Source organism: Eleutherodactylus coqui, chromosome 11 (genome assembly GCF_035609145.1).
Source record: "Eleutherodactylus coqui strain aEleCoq1 chromosome 11, aEleCoq1.hap1, whole genome shotgun sequence".
Lineage (NCBI taxonomy): Eukaryota > Metazoa > Chordata > Amphibia > Anura > Eleutherodactylidae > Eleutherodactylus > Eleutherodactylus coqui.
In genome coordinates, this window is record NC_089847.1 from 14824961 (window position 1) to 14844103 (window position 19143).

General features: G+C 47.7%; 1 protein-coding gene across 1 annotated transcript in view; it reads left to right on the top strand.

Annotated features, from left to right (window-relative positions):
- TDRD12 (tudor domain containing 12) overlaps positions 1–19143 on the top strand; it is a 73487-nt gene that overhangs the window by 9471 nt on the left and 44873 nt on the right. The window contains exons 2-10 of the mRNA XM_066582310.1: positions 173–235; positions 318–467; positions 540–676; positions 1268–1387; positions 2017–2072; positions 3882–3967; positions 4072–4255; positions 15738–15768; positions 16008–16064. Coding sequence (XP_066438407.1) covers positions 212–235; positions 318–467; positions 540–676; positions 1268–1387; positions 2017–2072; positions 3882–3967; positions 4072–4255; positions 15738–15768; positions 16008–16064 — 845 coding nt within the window. The 5' untranslated portion in view covers positions 173–211. The remainder of the gene's footprint in view (positions 1–172; positions 236–317; positions 468–539; positions 677–1267; positions 1388–2016; positions 2073–3881; positions 3968–4071; positions 4256–15737; positions 15769–16007; positions 16065–19143) is intronic.

Below are 19143 nucleotides of genomic sequence, written 5' to 3' on the forward strand. Positions count from 1 at the left end.
ATTGCGTGGGAGTTCGTAATCGATTGGGTTATAGACGACAATCTGGATCCATAATTTCTTTTTGGCCTGGTTGTTTTTAAAATCGGAGGGCGGCGTGGAAACTTTGTTTTTAGGTAGCGTTATGCCTTTTCTAACAAATCGTCTCAATTTGTGCTTTTCTCTTTGTGAACAGATCTCAGTTTTCCACGGTGTCTGTAAAGTTGACGGAAAGATGTACAACCTGTCGGTGCTAAAGGTAACGGGTCCTTCCGCTCGTCTACGTAAGTGCTGGTCACTTGTCATGTGAAGTCCAGTGCATCTCCTTGCTTTCTGTTCAGGTGAAAGATCCCAGCTGCTTCTTTTGTGAAATCTTGAAGGAAGGTGTCAGCAAGGAGTACGAGGAGATGTTTGCGGAGATTAATTTCCTCTACAGCACCGTGTACAGGAACGTAGAGGAGCTGAAGCCCACGACTCTGCCTGTCGGGACGGTAATAGGGAGTAAACCTGGGAGGTGTGAGCAGCGTCGAAGATTGGAATCTGATGCTTGTGTTTCTTTTCAGTTTTGCATTGTCTTCTATGAAAAAATGAAGAGTTGGTGCCGCGCCATCCTGGAGTCCACCACTTGCAGCGCCCATGATGAGCTGGTCGAATGCTTTCTGGTGGATTTTGCCCTCTTCTCTCCTATTAAGAAAACCAAGTAAGGAGCCTTTGTTCTCCAAGGGCTTCTGCCCACGTGCGGATATTTGCTGTGCATCTACAGCAAATAGCGCCCATAGCATGCTATCGGAAATCGATTCTTCTTCCGTACTTGCGAAAAACAATTGCGGTTTCCACAAGCGAAGGAAAAATCGCAGCATGCTCCATTTTTCCGTGCAATGAAGCCAATGTAACCCATCGGAACCTGTGGCCCGTCCACAGTGGACATTGCGGACGGGTCGCGGATTCCGTGTCGTCGCCTAGCGACCGCACGGGGGAAAAAATGTGAAAAAAATCTGTACTGCACATGTGCGATGGTGTGCCACCGTGTCCATCCGCAGTACAGAAAAGAAGCAGACAGAGCAGGTACGCACGCACTCACGGACGCTGCTGCTGCCAGAGCCGGATTCCGCTGGGAGATTCCGCATGTGGAATCCGGCTCTGCAGTGTTGCAGGAGGCCTAAGACATATTAACCATATAAATGGGACACATTCACTGGAGTAAATCATAGACCCAACACTGCAGACTTTACACCCTGCTTATTCACAGTCTGCACCATCTCCATAGTGTTGTGTCCTCCTATGATTGCAGCATTCGCTTTCCTCTGGAGCAATTCCATAAACTCCCCTTCCGTGCAAGAAAATTCAAGTTGCATCACGTACAGCCAGTGTCTCTGCGTATTGATCTCTTTGCAAACAAGTCCGAGTTGAGGTAAGTGAATTTAATTTGTGTAAGGGGAATGTCTTAGTGCTATTTCTGCTATTAAAATTTTAGAGAGAGAGATGTTAAAAAATTAAAGGGGTTGTCCCACATCCAGCTATTGATGACTCACTGTGAGAAAAAGTCATCAATGCCAGATTTGCAGGACTCCCAGCGATCAGCTGTTCCCATGGGCCTTGTTTTGCAGCTGGAAGCAGATAGCTCCATACGATGCACAGTGGCCTGGGTTGGTACTGCAGGTTGAGTCCCATTGAAATGAATGTAACTCAGCCTATAATACTAGCTACTACACAGTGTGCAGGGATGTCTGCCTTCAGCCACAAAACAGTCTTGTACAATAACACTGGCGAGGGAAAACGGTTGGGGGTCCAAGGAGGTGCCCCCTACCGTTGTGCTTTTGATGAGCTATTGTGCTGGGAAAAATGCTGTATGTGAAACCATGTATAAGCACCCTGTTCACGCTGAGGGTTTTTTTTTCTTTTTTTTTTTTAATACCCCAAATCCATGTGTTTTCATGATTCATTGACCTCAATCCAAATTGGCGCTGTACTTGATACAGCAGGGATTTCATATTGTGTGAATGAGGCCTAATTCTCTAATATTGTCTTTCCTTTTTTAAGACCGGCCAAAAGATGGGACATTGCTGCAATCCATTACTTCCAGCAGCTGCTTGAGGGTAAAGTTGTATTTTAGTGTATTAGCAGTTGTCCAGCGAGGGATATATCGCTAGGTCACTCCATCCATTCCTTGTGCCTTAATGGTTGGTGGGTTCCTAATGTTAGAATGATGTAATGAATTAAGGGAACGTGGGCATTTAAGGTAGCCATACACATTAGACTAACATCAGCAGATTTGGTTGGGATTGAAAGACCATTTAATGTGTATTAGATGTTTGACAGAAAAAAGTATTGGGCCTGTTGTTATTCTACAATTTTGATCCTTTGGCGTTTTTTTTCTCCACTGCGAGAGTAAGTGAAAACTCTTGCAACGCAGTGTGAGAAAAAAAACGGGATCACGCCGGGATATCACCAGTCTTTTCAATGGGACCTGCGGCAGCAGCGTTTGCCCTATTGAAAGGATATGGAGAATACCGCGGACTTCTGCCACAGCTGTCATAGCTGTTGCGGGAGTTTCCTTCATCCCCACGGGGACCACGGCTGTGACAGCTGTGGCAGAAGTGCAGTATGCTATCCCATTGCTTTCAATGGGATCGGCGCTGCTGCCGGTCCCATTGAAAGCAGTGGTTTGTGGCATACCCTGCAGCATGATTTTAAATATAAGCCCTTCCCTGAAAATCATCAATAAGTGGTAAAAAAAAAAATTTACTCACCTCTCCGCCGCTGAGACACGTCCTCCGGCTTGCTCCCCAACACTGTTGTGCTAAGCACTAGCTGCTATTGGCTGAGCGCTCAGCCAATTACAGATAGTGCTTAGCTATTCATTCATGAATAGCTAAGATAGTGCTATTCATGAATGAATAGCTAGCACTATCTGTAATTGGCTGAGCGCTCAGCCAAAAGCTAAGCATTAGCTGCTATTGGCTGAGCACTCAGCCAATCAGCACAGCCCTTTCAGGATGCAGTGATTTTTAAATCCCCGCCTGATGAAAGTGCTGGACAGCAGTGTCGGGGAGCCAGCAGGAGGACGCGGCGGAGAGGTGAGTAATTAAAAAAAAAATTTTTTTTTACCACTTATTGATGATTTTCAGGGAATCGCTTATATTTCAAGCCCTTCCCCGAAAATCATACTGCAGGGTTTGCCACAAACCACTGCTTTCAATGGGACCGGCAGCAGCGCTGATCCCATTGAAAACAATGGGATAGCATGCTGCACTTCTGCCACAGCTATCACAGCTGTGACAGCGGTGGCAGAGGATTCCTTCATCCCCGCTGTTATGGATACGATGATACCAAATATGTGTTGTTTTTTATTTTACATTTTTTTATGCAAATAGGGGAAAATGTGCCAAAAAAGTTTTATTTATTTTTTTACCCTATTTTTATATCTCTGAAGGGGACTTGAACAGCTATGATCGCTAAGATAATCCATTGCAGGACTTCTGTACAATTTCTGGACTTCTTGTATTTCTTACAATGGCGATAATAGGCAATGGCAAGCTGAGACACTAGATACTGGTGTCCTGATGCCATGGGAACCCATCTGCCCTCCACGATTACATCGTGGGGGTCCGATGACGTCACAGAGGGAGGACAGCTATCGGTAACAGCTGGCTCTCTCTGTGGGATGGCACGGGCTCATCTTCTGATCCCGTGCTGACCATATAAGCTTACATCCTGTTGCGTTAGGTATCCCGCAGCCAGGACGTACACCTGCATCCTGTGGTGTTTAGAGGTTGAAGGTTATGTGCTCCTAATGATGATGCAATCGGCCCCCCAATCTCAGATATCACTCGTGACCGGAAAAGCATCACAGACAAAAAGTACAAACTTGACATGTCTATTGAAGAAGGCATTTGTCTTTCTAGAGTCCTTGAAGATTGAAGCTCAGCTTTGCTCCTTGGAGGACGGCTATATGATTGTGGACCTTTATGTTACTACTGCAGATTCCGTGGTAAGATGATGTCTTGCATCCTACAGTAAGACTGATGAGAGACGTCTCCTTCAGAAACTTTAAACTCTGATCATCTACTTCATCTATGTGTTTTTTTTTCAAAGATTTGCGCCAATGACGATCTAGTGGCGAAGAAATATGCCTGGTATGAAAATGGAAATCCCCAAGGCAAGATTGAAAATGGCGGACTTGTTATTTCCTCAGCCCAGACTTTGCAGAGAGAATGCACATCTATTCCTCTTATTGCAAAATCGCCTCATATCATTAGTGATGCCGGAGCCCAGGGTGGTGAGTGTCTCTAGTCAAGTGACTGGGGCTAAAGTTAAGCTTTCTTGTCCGTGATATTGGGGGACACAGACCTTTGGAATGGCTTCTGCCACTAGGAGATGGACAGTAAGTAATGAATGAATTAGTCGCCCCTACCAGTTATGACCCTCCTGTAGGCACCAAGCTCCATAGAGGCAGATCTCTTTTCTGCTTTTATTATTTTACCTTGTGCCCTCTAGGTGGAAATCGGAGATGACTTAACTTCTCTGTTTGCCCCAAGTAGGGAAGACTAACAGTGCGGCACCAGACACACTGTTATGTCCTCCTCCAAGAAGACAAACTGGAACAGAGGAACGCTGACCACTCTGTTTCCCGCCAGCCATGGGCTCACCTGAGATTCCTACCTGCACCCTCATATCCAGCAATCTCTCACCACTAAGTGACAGTCGCTGAAGCGGTGACCCTGCTGGTGCCTTGGGTGAGTTGCCATGAAAAGAGAGAAGATGAGGTGAATAAACTGGATTAGGTGAGTATGGTGCCCCTCACATTCCACACTCTCAGCACCTTCCCCTCCTCTCAACCCCCCCCCCACTCTCCCTTTAGCTGCGTCCCTAGTGAGGTGGTGCCCCGCTCCTCCCTCCATGGCTTCCTTAATCTGTTGTCACCCTCCGCCATGGCCCCCTGCCACCTCCAGCAGACTCAGATCTGCCAACCATACCAGCTCTGTTGCCCGTTGCGGATGCCATTTTTAGCAACTTCTGAAGCAACCCGCTAGCACATACCTGTACTTGTTGGAAGTGCTCTACACCTTCTCCGGCTCTACACTCCCAGGGGACTCTGTGTGCCTTAGAGCTGCGTCTGGCCTTTCTGGCCGGGTCAGTGCTACTGGTTTGCATCCCAGTTTCTGGGCTTTCAAAAGCGGTAGTCGGGAGGTGGGACACTGATGTGCATCAGAATACTAATGCCTGCAGTTCCAGGGTACTAGGAACTAGGTTAACCGTACCGCCTCTGTATTAGCTCTGTATGCCTACTAGACTGGCGGCTTACCTTAAATCACATCCGCCATACAGCCTCCTTTTCCCTTCCGATGAGGAAGTTTTTACGTTACGATTAATCTTGGTACCACGCCAAGTGGTCCACTCCAACATTAGCTTACCACGGCGACTCTTTCCATAGGAAGGGTAAGTCTATTACTGCCATCTGTAATTATGCAGCCTACACTCTGCTGGGGCACTTTCACATGTATCGATATTTAGCATTTCTTCTGCAAGCAGTAGGTCACACTTTTCACCTGTATGATTGCCAACATTCGCGGTCTGGTGTGTCAATGCGATACATTGCTCCTTTCCTAGGTGTAGAAAATAGACTCTGCATAATATCTTGACTGTAGGTCCATTCTGTCGCATCTACTGCCTTTGTACCTAAAGTCAAGGCGACGAGTGTACTGTTATAGGACCTATCTGGGATAGCTTGTCCTTAGCGCACGACACAAAATAATCACTCAGGATCCCCTTGCAAACACTAGTTTCTTTCGGATCGGGCACACTCATTAGATATTCTCTGCCTTTGACATCTACCCTTTGGAGACAGACACAATATCCATGTGGTGTACAAGCCTTGGACATCCAAGCCTCAGACAACCCAATCCTTCTCCCAGTACCTTGCTCTCCTCTTCTGGGAACTGTTCCACCTGGATGGAACAATAGAACTGAGACTCCTTATTCTCAGACGCCGTTTGCCCCTGTAAGGAGATTCTAATCCTTCCCTTTCGTTCCTGGGCCAAAGATCCCACAAGAATCCTGCCGATGGGATCATCCTCATCTTGGATCTTCTCTGTACCCTTCAAGCATGAGATCTACTTAGTTTGTTCTCTGCTCTAGGCCACTTGAAGCAGACTGCAGCACTGGCCTACTTAGCCAACCAGGGAAGCAAACACAAAAAACCAAAAGCACATGGCTACGGCTACGTCGGCGGCATCCAGTGTACTATTGCAGACTAAGTCCCATGTTACGACTTTCTTGACTTTCTACATTCAAGAGCAGACAGCTGGAAGGCCAGCATCAATAGTCGAATACTGAGCAGTGTGGAGCATGGGTCCTGCTATTCTGGAGAAGGTCAAGATGGAATTTTCGGTGTTGGTTCAACCATGATCGGGATTTGTCTTTTTTGCTAGTAGCAAACCAGAGAACACGCAGCACTTTCCTCTTCTGCCTTTCTCACCAACTCTTCAGCCCCTTTGAGGAGTGAAATTGTCTCTTCCAGCAGCTCCTACAGAAGTCGATTATCTTCAGCAAGCTTGGCTCTGACTGTACCTACCGCCGGCCAGTCTGTCTAGATCCGTTTTCAGCGGAGCGTACCTGTTAAAAGCACAAGGGCATCACCCTCCCTAATTGATACCACCCTACTAAATTTGCAGGCGCTTTCTTGACAATCTGCAACTTCCATTGCCTTCCTAGTGATAGGAATGCATTGCTTGGTAGCCACCGGTAGACGTGTAAATTACTTGCGCCTACTGGGAACACCAGACTGACCACATCACCTTTTTTTCTACCCCCTTGGGTAGTGCTCTAGAACGTCTGGGGGTCTTCTTAAATTGTTCTCTCCTATTGCTCACGTACAGACTGATTTGGCTCAGTGCCTACTGGGGTGTAGGGGGTATAGCTGGTAGGACGGTCTAAACTCTTTATTTGCTTGGTGCCAATCTCCTAGTTGCAGGTCTTGGTCTGTCCTCCAATGAATGTGATGAGAAATTGATTTTACGGTAAGTGAAAGAAAAAACTTTTTTTTAATCCAGCTATGGTGAAGAAAAGATTTCCTAAATGTAAGGTTTAACCCTTTTCAATCCAATTTTGGATTCAGGGTTTCCTAGAGGGCTTTCTCTTTCTGCCATTATACAATGGCGCCATCTGCTGACTAGAGCCAGTACTGCGATATGTGACATGCTGGAGAGGCCCCTGACAACAGAGCGGCCAGTAATCTACTGTAAGAATACCCTGCCGGACGTCTTCCAACATCGGAGCTGTACAGCCTTCAATCAGAGACGTCAGACAGTGGATTGGAAAGGGTTAATTTTAATCTTTGCGCTCTGCCACTGACACTTTTCGTGTCTCTAGCTCAATTCACATCGCCATGATTTGATCTCCGATCTGTGGGTTTCAACACTACAACTTCCAGCATATGTTTACTGCCTCAATCTTGAGAGGTGTAAGATGCGCCCTAATGTATGAAGAGGCATGCGCTGCTTCATATATCGGGTGTATCTCGAACCCTCTGTGCGCTTCAAGAAAAAATTTGTGCCAACTGGTATAGTTTTATGCTAGTTTCTGTTAAGCCTGGGTGGACACCCCCATTCCTGACAAGCCACGCCTCTTTACAACAAGCCACATCCCCTTTAAAGTTAGACTGCTCTCACACCTGCATTCGGGCGCAGTTCAAGGTTTCCGCCTGAAATCCATAGGGAAAAGGGGCTTTATTTTTTTTGCCCTATTTTATATTGGTTTCTCTCCTCCAAAACGCAGGTGTGAAAGCAGCCCAAGGCTTGCTCCAAAATTGGCAACTTTTTTTTTTGCCACGTTTGCCTTAATCAATTCCGCCTAGTAATTCTGTAATTCTTTTGTCGGTGAGAGTGAGAAAAATCTATTGCTTGATTGTACCTTGAATTCATGAGCCTTAGTGGGATTATGAGGTTTAGGTGTGCAGTTCTGCGATTATTTCATTTAGGGCTTATTCAGACGACTGTATATCGGCTGGGTTTTCATGCCCAGCCAATATACGGCGTCTCTCTCTGCAGGGGGAGGAGGCTGGAAGAGCCGGGAGCAGTGCACTGCGCTCCCGCCCTCTCTCTGCCTCCTCTCCACCCCCTCTCTGCCCCTCTGCACTATTTGCAATGAGAGGAGGCGGAACGGGGGCGGGGCTAAGTTCCGTGAATCAGAGAGTTGCCGTATATCGGCTGGGGGCGTGAAAACCCAGCCGATATATGGTCGTGTGAATGCACTCTTACTTTGTATTCCGGTTCCTCTCTGTTTACCAGAAGTCTGCTTTCTTTCAGTGAATGGAAAAATTTAGGTTTACATCCAGAAGCTCAAAAGAAATGAAGATCATGACCAAAAGGAGAGCTCTGATGCACTCTAATAAGCCAGGGCAGGATTTTAGGTTATGGCTGCAAATACTAATGACTCTACTTATTGAAAGCAAGCAGACATATTGAAAATGGATGGAAACACAAAGTATATTGAAGCTGTTGAACTTTTTATAAGTAATGAAAGAGCTTGAACTATACTTAGACATGACTCTTTCGTTGTTTTGTAGAGTTGTCCGAGAAGATTTCTGCCCAGGCAAGGTATGGATTCTGTTCCTTATATACCAGTACGTTAACTCCTTCATGACTAACTTTCTTTTTAGTACACATAGGAGATTTGAACTTGCAATCACTTTATCACTTGTACTACAGAGTTGAGTCACATCTGCGGTCACTAAGCTGAATCTGTTTTAGCTTAGCATCCATAGCAGGCAGACCTTCTGGCCGCAGGTCTTCCAGATAATGGAGTTCCTTTTGAATTTTAAGCAGGGTTCCCACTGGGTGGAATTGCCGCGGAAATTCCGTCCGTGGCTTTCTATCCCGGGATAAAGCGGCAAAGTGGACAAGATTTGCAAAAATCTCATCCACACGCTGCGGCTGGTCCGTTGCGGCGAAGCCGCGCTGAAATTGACATGCCGCACAGAATTCAAAGGCATGTCAATTCTTTCCCCGTTTCCGTGGCGGCCGCTCTCCTCTCTATGGGGAGAGAGGGCCACAGCGGAATGCAGGTGGCGAAGCCGCTTCAAAATCCGTGGCGAATGGCTGTGGGTTTTGAAGCTGCATTTCTGCCGCGGAATTCTCGTGGTATTTCCGTGCGGTCATTCCGCTAAATTTCTGTGTGACCCCAGCCTTGTGACAGAGTTCCGCTATTACCCTACTGAGGAAGAACGTCAGGGTTGCTCTGACTTTTCAGCTGATTCCCTGCCTTCCGAAGGTAAGGTGGCGGAGCAAGTCCTAACTTTTCTGCGACCTGCCAAGTGAAGATCCTCTTGCTCAAGTTCCCTAGGCCAGTGATGGCGAACCTTTTGGAGTCCGAGTGCCCAAACTGCGACCTAAAACCCACATATTTATCGCAAAGTGCCAACATGTCAGGGGGCGGGGCTTATCACGACGTATGATTTTACCTCCGTCGTTCTAAAAAGGACAGGGCCGCTTCAAAATAGACAGCGTGCAGATTTTAACTGCTTTTTGGATGCGCGTCCATCAAAGTAGCACATTATTTACCCCACATGGTGACCGTCATCCGAAAAAATTTAAAAAAAAGAACGCCAGAAATGCACTTTCAGTCACCCTGTCTCCCAGAAAAAAATGCAATAAAAAGCGATCAAAAAGTCGTATGTATTCCGAAATGATACTAAAATAAACTACTGGACATCTCGCAAGAAATGAGCCCTCGCACAACTACGTTGATGGATAAATTAAAAAGTTATTGTGCGCAGATGATGGCGGCAGAAAATAATTTTACAAAATTAGATGTCTTTACAAAAAAATAAAAGTAGTACAGCAAAAAAAACTATACAAGTTTGGTATCATTGTAATCGTACTGACCAACTCGTCCCGCAAAAAACAAGCCCTCATACAGCAACGTCGATGGATAAATAAAGGAGTTATGATTTTTAAAAGGGAAAAGGAAAAAACGAAAATGGGGAAAAAAACGAGTCCACGTCATTACAGGGTTAAACGTGAACTTTGAGCCACCTGCACATAGCCGGGTCAGATCCCGCAGCGGAATCAACCCTGTGCCTCGCCAGTGATCCCCGCGTACCTATCCGGGTTCTTCATAATCTGTATTGCGGCTCTACCAGCCAGCATGCATGCGCAGTACAGATTATGCCGCGCTGACGCAGGTCCTGCGGCCATTCTGTAATTATGACTGCGGAATGGCCGCAGGACAAGCTGCTTCCATTGACTTCAATGGAAGCCATCCGTGCGTAGCCCTCACAGAATCGCTGCATGCTGTGATTTCTCTTCCGCGAGTGGAAAATCGCAATCAATTTCTGCTCATGGAAGTGAAACCACGTATTTCCCCAGCATGCTATGGGGCGGTATTTGCTGTGGAGTTCAGAGGTGGACGCCCGCTGTGGACTCCACAATGCAAATCCACCTGTGTGCGTTCTGCCAAAGGCCGCCTGCACATGAGCGGAAATTCCGCGGTGGGATTTCCCGCGGAATTTCCGCTGCTGGAAGCCTGCATAGGATTGCGTTAACAAACGCAATCCTATGCAGACGGCCGCGGTTTGGCCGAGAGAAATATCGCGCAGCAAACAAATTGCGGCACGCTCTATTTCTGTGCAGGGCTCGCAGAAATGTCACTCACCCGCTGCCGGATCCGGTCTGCCCAGCAAGCCAGCACATCAAACAGCCGGAGCTGCGGGGCGCGGGTGCGTACGCACTGGTCCCTGCAGGTGCTCGGGTCGGATCCCGCGGCGAGAATTCTCGCTGCCGGATCCGCCCCGCCCGTCTGCAGGCGGCCAAAATACAACATGCTGCGATTTTCCATCCGCGAGCGAAAAGTCGCAATTGATTTTCGCTCGGCGACATGGAAAACTGATTTCCAACAGCATGTCTATGTGCAGTATTTGCATTGCGGAATCCGGAGGCAGACACCGCAATGCCAAAACGCCCGTGTTTATGTGTGTAGCAGTTATCTTTGCAGTAACTGCTGTTCGCTTCTTACTTTAACCCAGGCAGCAAGGATCTTCTTTTAAACCTCTTCTTTACTGCTGAAGCTCTGCTCTGCTTCTCTCACCACAGGCACTCACTGAGCGAAGGCTGTTGTCGGCTCTGCATTGGAAATCCCCGCACTACTTCTGACATGGGAGGTAGAAAGCGCTCCCATTGGGCTGCTGTGCGGAGGGGCGGGGATATGAGGAGCAGACAACAGCCTGCGCGTGCCGGCATCTCCTTCACCTCCGCTGCCGTCTGGGCTTTATTTAAATCTCCCGCTATAGGAGTGACAGGGGAGTAAGGAAGCGCTCCCATTGGCCTGATGTGTGGAGGGGCGGGGGGGGGGGGTACGAGGAGCTGCTAGAAGACCGCGCGTGCCGGCAATCAAGTTCACTCTGCAGTCAGCGCTGCCCTGCCTTACGTTTGACAGGGCAGGAAGCTCTCTCTGCAGTGCCGACGGCCGGGTGATATCAGCGAACAGCACGCGTGCCGGCAGAAAGGACTCCGCGTGCCCTCCCCGGCACGCGTGCCATAGGTTCGCCAACACTGCCCTAGGCTCTCCCCCCACACCAAAAGGAACTGAAAAAACGATGAGGGAGCATGCCATGGCATGTGGGTTTTCCAGTCTGGGTAAGGTAAGTATGCATTGCTCAAGCATCTGATGCTGAAGAATCATTCCTACCAAAACATACGCATGGCAGATCCTAGAAAGGACTACAGTCTCCAAAGTCGCACAGTCATACATTGTCGCCTCGTTCCTCTGCCTCGCCTCCACCCACAGCGTCCCACTCCGTGATCTTCTCCAGGGACCGCTCCCACTCAGAGGGCGAAATATTGGGCTCTGACTCAACTCTTCCTTAGATGAGGAACAGTCATCCAAATCTTCCACCATAGTAGACAGTCTCTTATGTCTGTTAAAGAGACACTCCATGTCAAAGATGAAGTGTTCTTTGCCACTTCAGACTCCTTTTCTTTCTGACGTCCATAAAACATTCCCCACTTCTGCTTAATTTGAGGATGTCGTATCCAAGGAGCGGCCTGGTTTCTTCACCCTTAAGCGCTGTGATGTAATGTATCCAGCCCCTCAGTCCAACGACTATTTGCAGGATAATTGTGCCGTGTAAACGGGTCTTTGCTTTCCCTCTCCTGCAGCTTCTGATCAGCTAATGTATGGTCGCAGCAAAGTTTATCTGTACCCAAAGGTGTCTATTGCCTTAAATTTATTATTGTAGTCTGTCTCTTCATTCACACCAAGGCCTGCTTCACACGGCCGAGAAAATCACGGAAACAGCGCACAAATATGAACCGCGTCTTTTGAATGGAGTTCGTACACGTGAGCAATGTTTTCCTTCATAGCCCCCCAATGTGATGCTATGCGGGAAACACATCGCAGCATGTTCTATCTTCCTGGGAGAACTCTGCGATCCTCTGCTGTGACAGCCCCGACAAGGGGAATCCCTTCTGCCCCGCAGGAGTGAAGGATTCCCCGTAGTGATGTGAGGCTGTTTTACCATGAAAGCGCCTCCCATCCACAGGGATATCACATGGATGCCGAGGGCGATATCTGGTCGTGAATCATGATTCGATATCCCCCCTCGTCCGTGTGTAAATAGCCTGAGGTGGTAACTTCCAGCATGCAGATTTCCTTTCTTTTTACTATACTTTACCTTTCTGTCTGTTGTTGTTTATATGCGATGTTACGGCTGATGTTATTTTGCAGTGTGGCGGTTGTGCAGCGCATCAAAGAAACCTCTACAGAGTCTCAAAATGAAAAGCCTTCAGCTTCTCGGAGTGAAGGACAACAACGCTCCGCGTCAGCGGATGTAGGGGTCACGTCTCCAGAACCCAAAGAGTCTCTGTTTACTAAAAGTCTTACATTTAAACTTGCACCCCGTCCTGCTGCTCTCCTCCCTCCTGCATGGGTCAAAGCAGATCTGGAGCAGATTCTAAGGCCAGGTAAGAGCAGCATTTCCCTTGGGATCACACGTTCACCAATTACCTTTAGAACGTTTACAAAGTAATTTGCTTTATTCTTACAGAAGCTGCGGAGAAACCCGCTGCCGAGATTAGGTATGGATGCTCCATATTAGGCGAATTGTGACCCCTCTAAATGGTTGTAAGCAAATGAGGCTTCAGTCCGCCCCATACGTTGTCCGTGATTAGTAGTTCCTAGTTCACTGTGGAGCAAGCTGACAATATCTGGAGACTAAAGATTTTTTTTTTCATGTTTACATTCAGTTTTGAAAGTTTTCAATCCATTGTGACTTTGTACAACATTAACGGGGTTGTTCCATTTAGGGATTTAAAGGGGTTGTCCCCCGCCGAAACGTTTTTTGTTTTTTTTTTCAATAGCCCCCCAGTTCGGCGCGAGACAAACCCGATGCAGAGATAAAAAAAACAAACCGGGTAGTACTTACCCGAATCCCCGCGCTCCGGTGACTTCTTACTTACCTTGTGAAGATGGCCGCCGGGATCTTCACCCTCGGTGGACCGCAGGTCTTCTGTGCGGTCCATTGCCGATTCCAGCCTCCTGATTGGCTGGAATCGGCACACGTGACGAGGCGGAGCTACGAGGAGCAGCTCTCCGGCACGAGCGGCCCCATTCAGAAGGGAGAAGACCGGACTGCGCAAGCGCGTCTAATCGGGCGATTAGACGCTGAAGATTAGACGGCACCATAGAGACGAGGACGCTAGCAACGGAACAGGTAAGTGAATAACTTCTGTATGGCTCATAATTAATGCACGATGTACATTACAAAGTGCATTAATATGGCCATACAGAAGTGTATACCCCCACTTGCTTTCGCGGGACAACCCCTTTAACCCCCGGCACCGTCCTAAAGTGATGGTAGTAGTGACTGCACATGTATGCCGCCACTGCATTCGCTTTAACAGGACTGTGGTCAGACCCTTACCGATCAGCAAGTTATTGAATGGGGGGATAACTTGCTGAGATGAGAGTGCCCCTTTAACACAATGACTGATTGCCTATTCAACCACTGCTCAGCCAACCACAGTCGTCGTGCTGTGGAGGCGGGATTTATGAATTGGCCACAACACGATCGCTGTGATTGGCTGAGCAGCACTCAAGAATCATTCTGAGCCGTCACTTCCTGAAGGGGAGATTTATAAACAGCGACGGAAGCGAGCGCACTGGAGCTCTGGAGAGCAGCGGGAGGACCTGTACTGAGCCTGCTGGGTAATGTATTGCTTTTTTAACTGTAATCTAGTTAGGGCTTATTTTTGGGGTAGGGCTTCTTTTTGGGTGAACACAGTAGTTCCGGTTTGCTGATCCTTTTTTTTTTGTCCGTACATTAACCTCTTAGTGACTAGCTATACGTGTTTTCACGTCCTGGGTGTCTGAGCTTTAATCTACAGGGCCGTAAGAACACGCTGACCCTGTAGAGTAAAGCCCCGGGGTCTATGTGTGTGATAGCTCCCTGCTATCAGCTGAGAGCCTGGAGCTGTTATGGGGGGCCGTGTTGTGAGACCCCCAGTAACGTGATCGCCATTATCCAGTGGATAACAGTCATCGCATAGAGTTTCTTCTCTTCTTATGGATCGAATCCATGAGGGGACATGAAACTACTCCTTTCCAGCGCCCCCGGTGTCCCGTGGTGGTCTGGTTCCACAAGGACCTGCCATAGGCTTCTGCGCATGCCTGCCACTGGTCAAATATCGGGTGCATGCACAGAGGCTTAGAGAGCATGTAAAGTTAAAAAAAAGTTAAATTTTAACTCCCCTCGTGGATTGTATCCGTCAGGGTAGATTAAATTACTTACCTAAGGCCCCCGAATTTGTCTCCCAAAGTCTTTATCCACGGGCCTTTCCCTGACTTCTGCGCATGTGCCTGTCGGCAAGATGGTGGACGCAAGCGCAGAAGCTGGTGAGGGCCTGGGAAATTCAAAATCTCCTTGCTTCTGGTTATCAAAGATAACCAAGAGCCTTGAGCTGTCGCTCTTGATTGGCTGCTGCAGCCTGTAAGCAGTGTGTCACAGGAGAGATGGGGAAATGTCGCTCTGATTGGCTGCTGCAGCCTGTAAGCAGTGTGTCACAGGAGAGACTCAGCTGCAGCGCTGGACACAGCAGAGAGTTAGGAGAGGTGAGTATAAGCTCTTGTATTATTTTTTTACTCTTGGGGAATATATTTAATTAAAAGTTCAATAACTCCGATAATCCCTTTAACTGTTAATACACAACGTCTCCATCTTAAAGGGGTTTACTATTTAAGTTTTGGTATATTGCTATGATATACTACAATTCAATAATCATATGCACTTAGCCATTGGGACCCATATTATCCCAAGCACCATGGGGCCACGGCCATTGAAATAAATTGGATAAGGCCTAGTTGCAGTAGCTGCACAGAAGGCTGGGTCAAACGTGATACAAATCCAAAGTGCCTGCTGCGCTGTCAGTCTGTATGTATTCTAGTGATGTTATTTTGCAGGGATGCAGCAGATCACCCCAGGAAAAAGCCTATGCAAAACGAAAATGGGAGCAAAGAGCAGCAAACCTCTGCATATGAGCCTGACGGTGCGATGTCTCCACAAGACCAGCAACCCGCGTCGTCAGACACTCCCAAATTCAAGATTGTAACCTCTCCCAATCCCTTCCTTCGTCCTGTAGGGGGCAATACAGATCCAGCACAAGGGTTGCACTCCGGTACGGAGCCGCTCTCCTATTACATTTTTTTTTATTTGTAATGCAATATTTTTTCTTGTAATTGGCTTTTTTTTCTCTGCTTTCCCTCCACAGAAGTTGCTGATAATACGATTGCAGGGATCAGGTATTGAATTTTCCATAGTCCTGTACATGTTTCATTTGACAAGGGCTGTACCTGTAGATGGTAGCGACAGCCTGGTCCCGTTTGCTTAATCTGTACCATTATAGGGAGAGGAGGTAAAGTTAGAATACGGAATGTAACCAAAAGACTGAGAGTAGACAAGAAGTGAAAATTCCCTTTAACTGTGCAGAACTGCATACTCCACAATGAGGGCGGTAATCATCCCATTTCATGTTTTTAAGGAAATTCGCACAAACACATATAGGAATGACCCGTTCCCATGATTCTAGCCCTGTAAGGTAGGACTGCGTCGTCTCGATTTGCTTGTTATTTTTATTGGTCTGTACATTAATCTGGTTTTAGAGCTGCAGTTTTCATATCTGCTAAATAACTTGCATGTAATACAGTATGTTACAAATGTCTGAATCAGTCAGCAGGTAGGATTACTTATAGCTGCACCTATGCTGAAGATTGTATTATATGTATGCAGAGCTGGGGAGTAGAGATGAGCAAGCATACTCGTCCGAGCTTGATACTCGTTCGAGTATTAGGGTGTTCGAGATGCTCGTTACTCGTGACGAGTACCACGCGATGTTCGGGCTACTTTCATTTTCTTCCCTGAGAAATTTGCGCGCTTTTCTGGCCAATAGAAAGACAGGGAAGGCATTACAACTTCCCCCTGCGACGTTCAAGCCCTATACCACCCCCCTGCAGTGAGTGGCTGGCGAGATCAGGTGTCACCCGAGTATTAAAATCTGCCCGCCCGCGGCTCGCCACAGATGCATTCTGACATAGTTCAGGGAAAGTGCTGTTGATGCTGGAGCTGCTATAGGGAGAGCGTTAGGAGTGATTTTAGGTTTCAAGAACCCCAACGGTCCTTCTTAGGCCATAGAAATCGCAGATCGCACCTATGTGCGATCTGCGATTTCTGTTCTCTTCTCTATATGCGCTCAGGGGGGCTGGCGGCAGCAGCGCCGACCCCATTGAGAACATATAGAAGACAAATCATTCTTCTCTGCCACAGCTGTGGCAGAGAAGAACGATGTTTGCCCATTGAATTCAATGGAGCCGGCAATACAGCAGGTTCCACTGAAAGCAATGGGCTGCCGGCGATCGCGGGATGAATTGTCGGGAAGGGCTTAAATATAGAAGCCCTTCCCTGCAATTCATCCAGAAATGTGTTACAATAAAAATATATACCGGCGTATAAGGCGACGGGGCGTATAAGACGACCCCCCAACTGTCACCTTATACGCCGGTAATACAGCGGAGCAAAGAATAAAAATCATTACTCACTTCACCGGGCGTTCTGCGGTGCTCCTGCAGGCTGTCGCTCCCTCCTGGTCCCCGGCAGAGCATTGCTTTCTGGACGCAGTGGTTGAAATCCCCGCCTCCAGAAACACATGTGCCTTCAGCCAATCACAGCCATTCAATGACATCATTGTCATTGGCTGTGATTGGCTGAAGGCACGTGTGTTTCTGGAGGCGGGGATTTAAAGCCCTTCGTAGAGAAAGCAATACTCTGCCGGGGACCAGGAGGGAGCGACAGCCTGCAGGAGCACCGCAGAACGCCCGGTGAAGTGAGTAATGATTTTTATTCTTTGCTCCGCTGTATTACCGGCGTATAAGGTGACAGTTGGGGGGTCGTCTTATACGCCCCGTCGCCTTATACGCCGGTATATATTTTTATTGTAACACATTTCTGGATGAATTGCAGGGAAGGGCTTCTATATTTAAGCCCTTCCCGACAATTCATCCCGCGATCGCCGGCAGCCCATTGCTTTCAGTGGAACCTGCTGTATTGCTGGCTCCATTGAATTCAATGGGCAAACATCGTTCTTCTCTGCCACAGCTGTTACAGCTATGGCAGAGGAGAACGATCTTTATGCTGACTGTGTGTGTGGGGGGGGCCCACTCTTGCCGCTATTGTGGCTTAATAGTGGGACCTGTAAACTTGAGATGCAGCCCAACATGTAGCCCCTCGCCTGCCCTATCCGTTGCTGTGTCGTTCCCATCACTTTCTTGAATTGCCCAGATTTTCACACATGAAAACCTTAGTGAGCATCGGCGATATACAAAAATGCTCGGGTCGCCCATTGACTTCAATGGGGTTCGTTACACGAAACGAACCCTCGAGCATCGCGAAAAGTTCGTCCCGAGTAACGAGCACCCGAGCATTTTGGTGCTCGCTCATCTCTACTGGGGAGTAAAAGGATTAAAAATTAATAAAATAGAAAACATGTATTTAACCCTTTCTAATCCAATTTGTATCCTGGTTTTCCTAGAGGGCTTACTCTTTTTCTGCCATTATAAAACAGCGCTATCTGCTGGCTAAAGCCAGTACTGCATGAGGTGACACGTTGGATAGGCTCCGATAGCAAAGAGGCTAGCAGTATACAGTAAGAGAACCCCGACGGATGTTTTCCAACATCGGGGCTGTGCAGCCTTAAATCATAATGTCTTCAGACCTCAGACAGTCGATTGGAAAGGGTTAATGTTTTAGTAAATGATTGTGGGTCCCCGGCGACGATCGAGCATGCTCACTGGTGTTCCATTAATTTCAATGAGACTGCTGGGATTGCAGAGTTCAAACACTCACCTATCTGAAATAAATGGCGCATGCTTGACCGCCTCTCCATTGATTTGTGGCTCTTTGGAGTTCCCTTTTTCTTAGTGATAGGGTGAATGCACACAGGCGGAAATTCCGTGGCAAGATTTCCCGCAGAATTTCCACCTGTGGACGCTTGGTTTATCCAATCCTATGCAGACAGCCGTGATTTGACCTCATGAAAACTCGCACGGTAAACAAATCGCGGCATGTCCTATTTCTGTGCGAGCCTCGCAGAGGCCCGCACAGAAACGTCAACACTGACGCGCCGGCTCTGCTCTGCGCATGTGCAGCTGTGCGCCAGCCGGCACAGTGCAGAGCACAGAGAAGACACTGGAGGGGGTGAGCCGCGGGTCACTGCAGGGGCACGGGTCCGACCCGGCCGTCTGCATTCACCCATAGGGATAACTTCTTTTGGTGGCACAACCACTTCAAGATCTCTTGTAGGTAGGACATTCTATGAACAGTGTTGCACTTTGCATTTGGATTAGTTTGTTCGACACTGACCCATAGTTTAAGAGGATAAGCCTTTTAAGTTTAGTAACACATTCAGTAATCCGGGTTGGTCTTCCAGACTCGGGGGTCTTTATTTCCTTCTCATTTTATGTCCAGTCGCCTAATATACCCGTACACCATCAAAATACAATGAGAGTTAATAGTCAAGAATTCAAGGTTGCCAGGATGGTCTCCTACCTGCTCACAACACTTCATTAAATATTCACATGTATCTACATTCTGACAGCGGTGAAAATAGCTTGAAAGGTCCAATT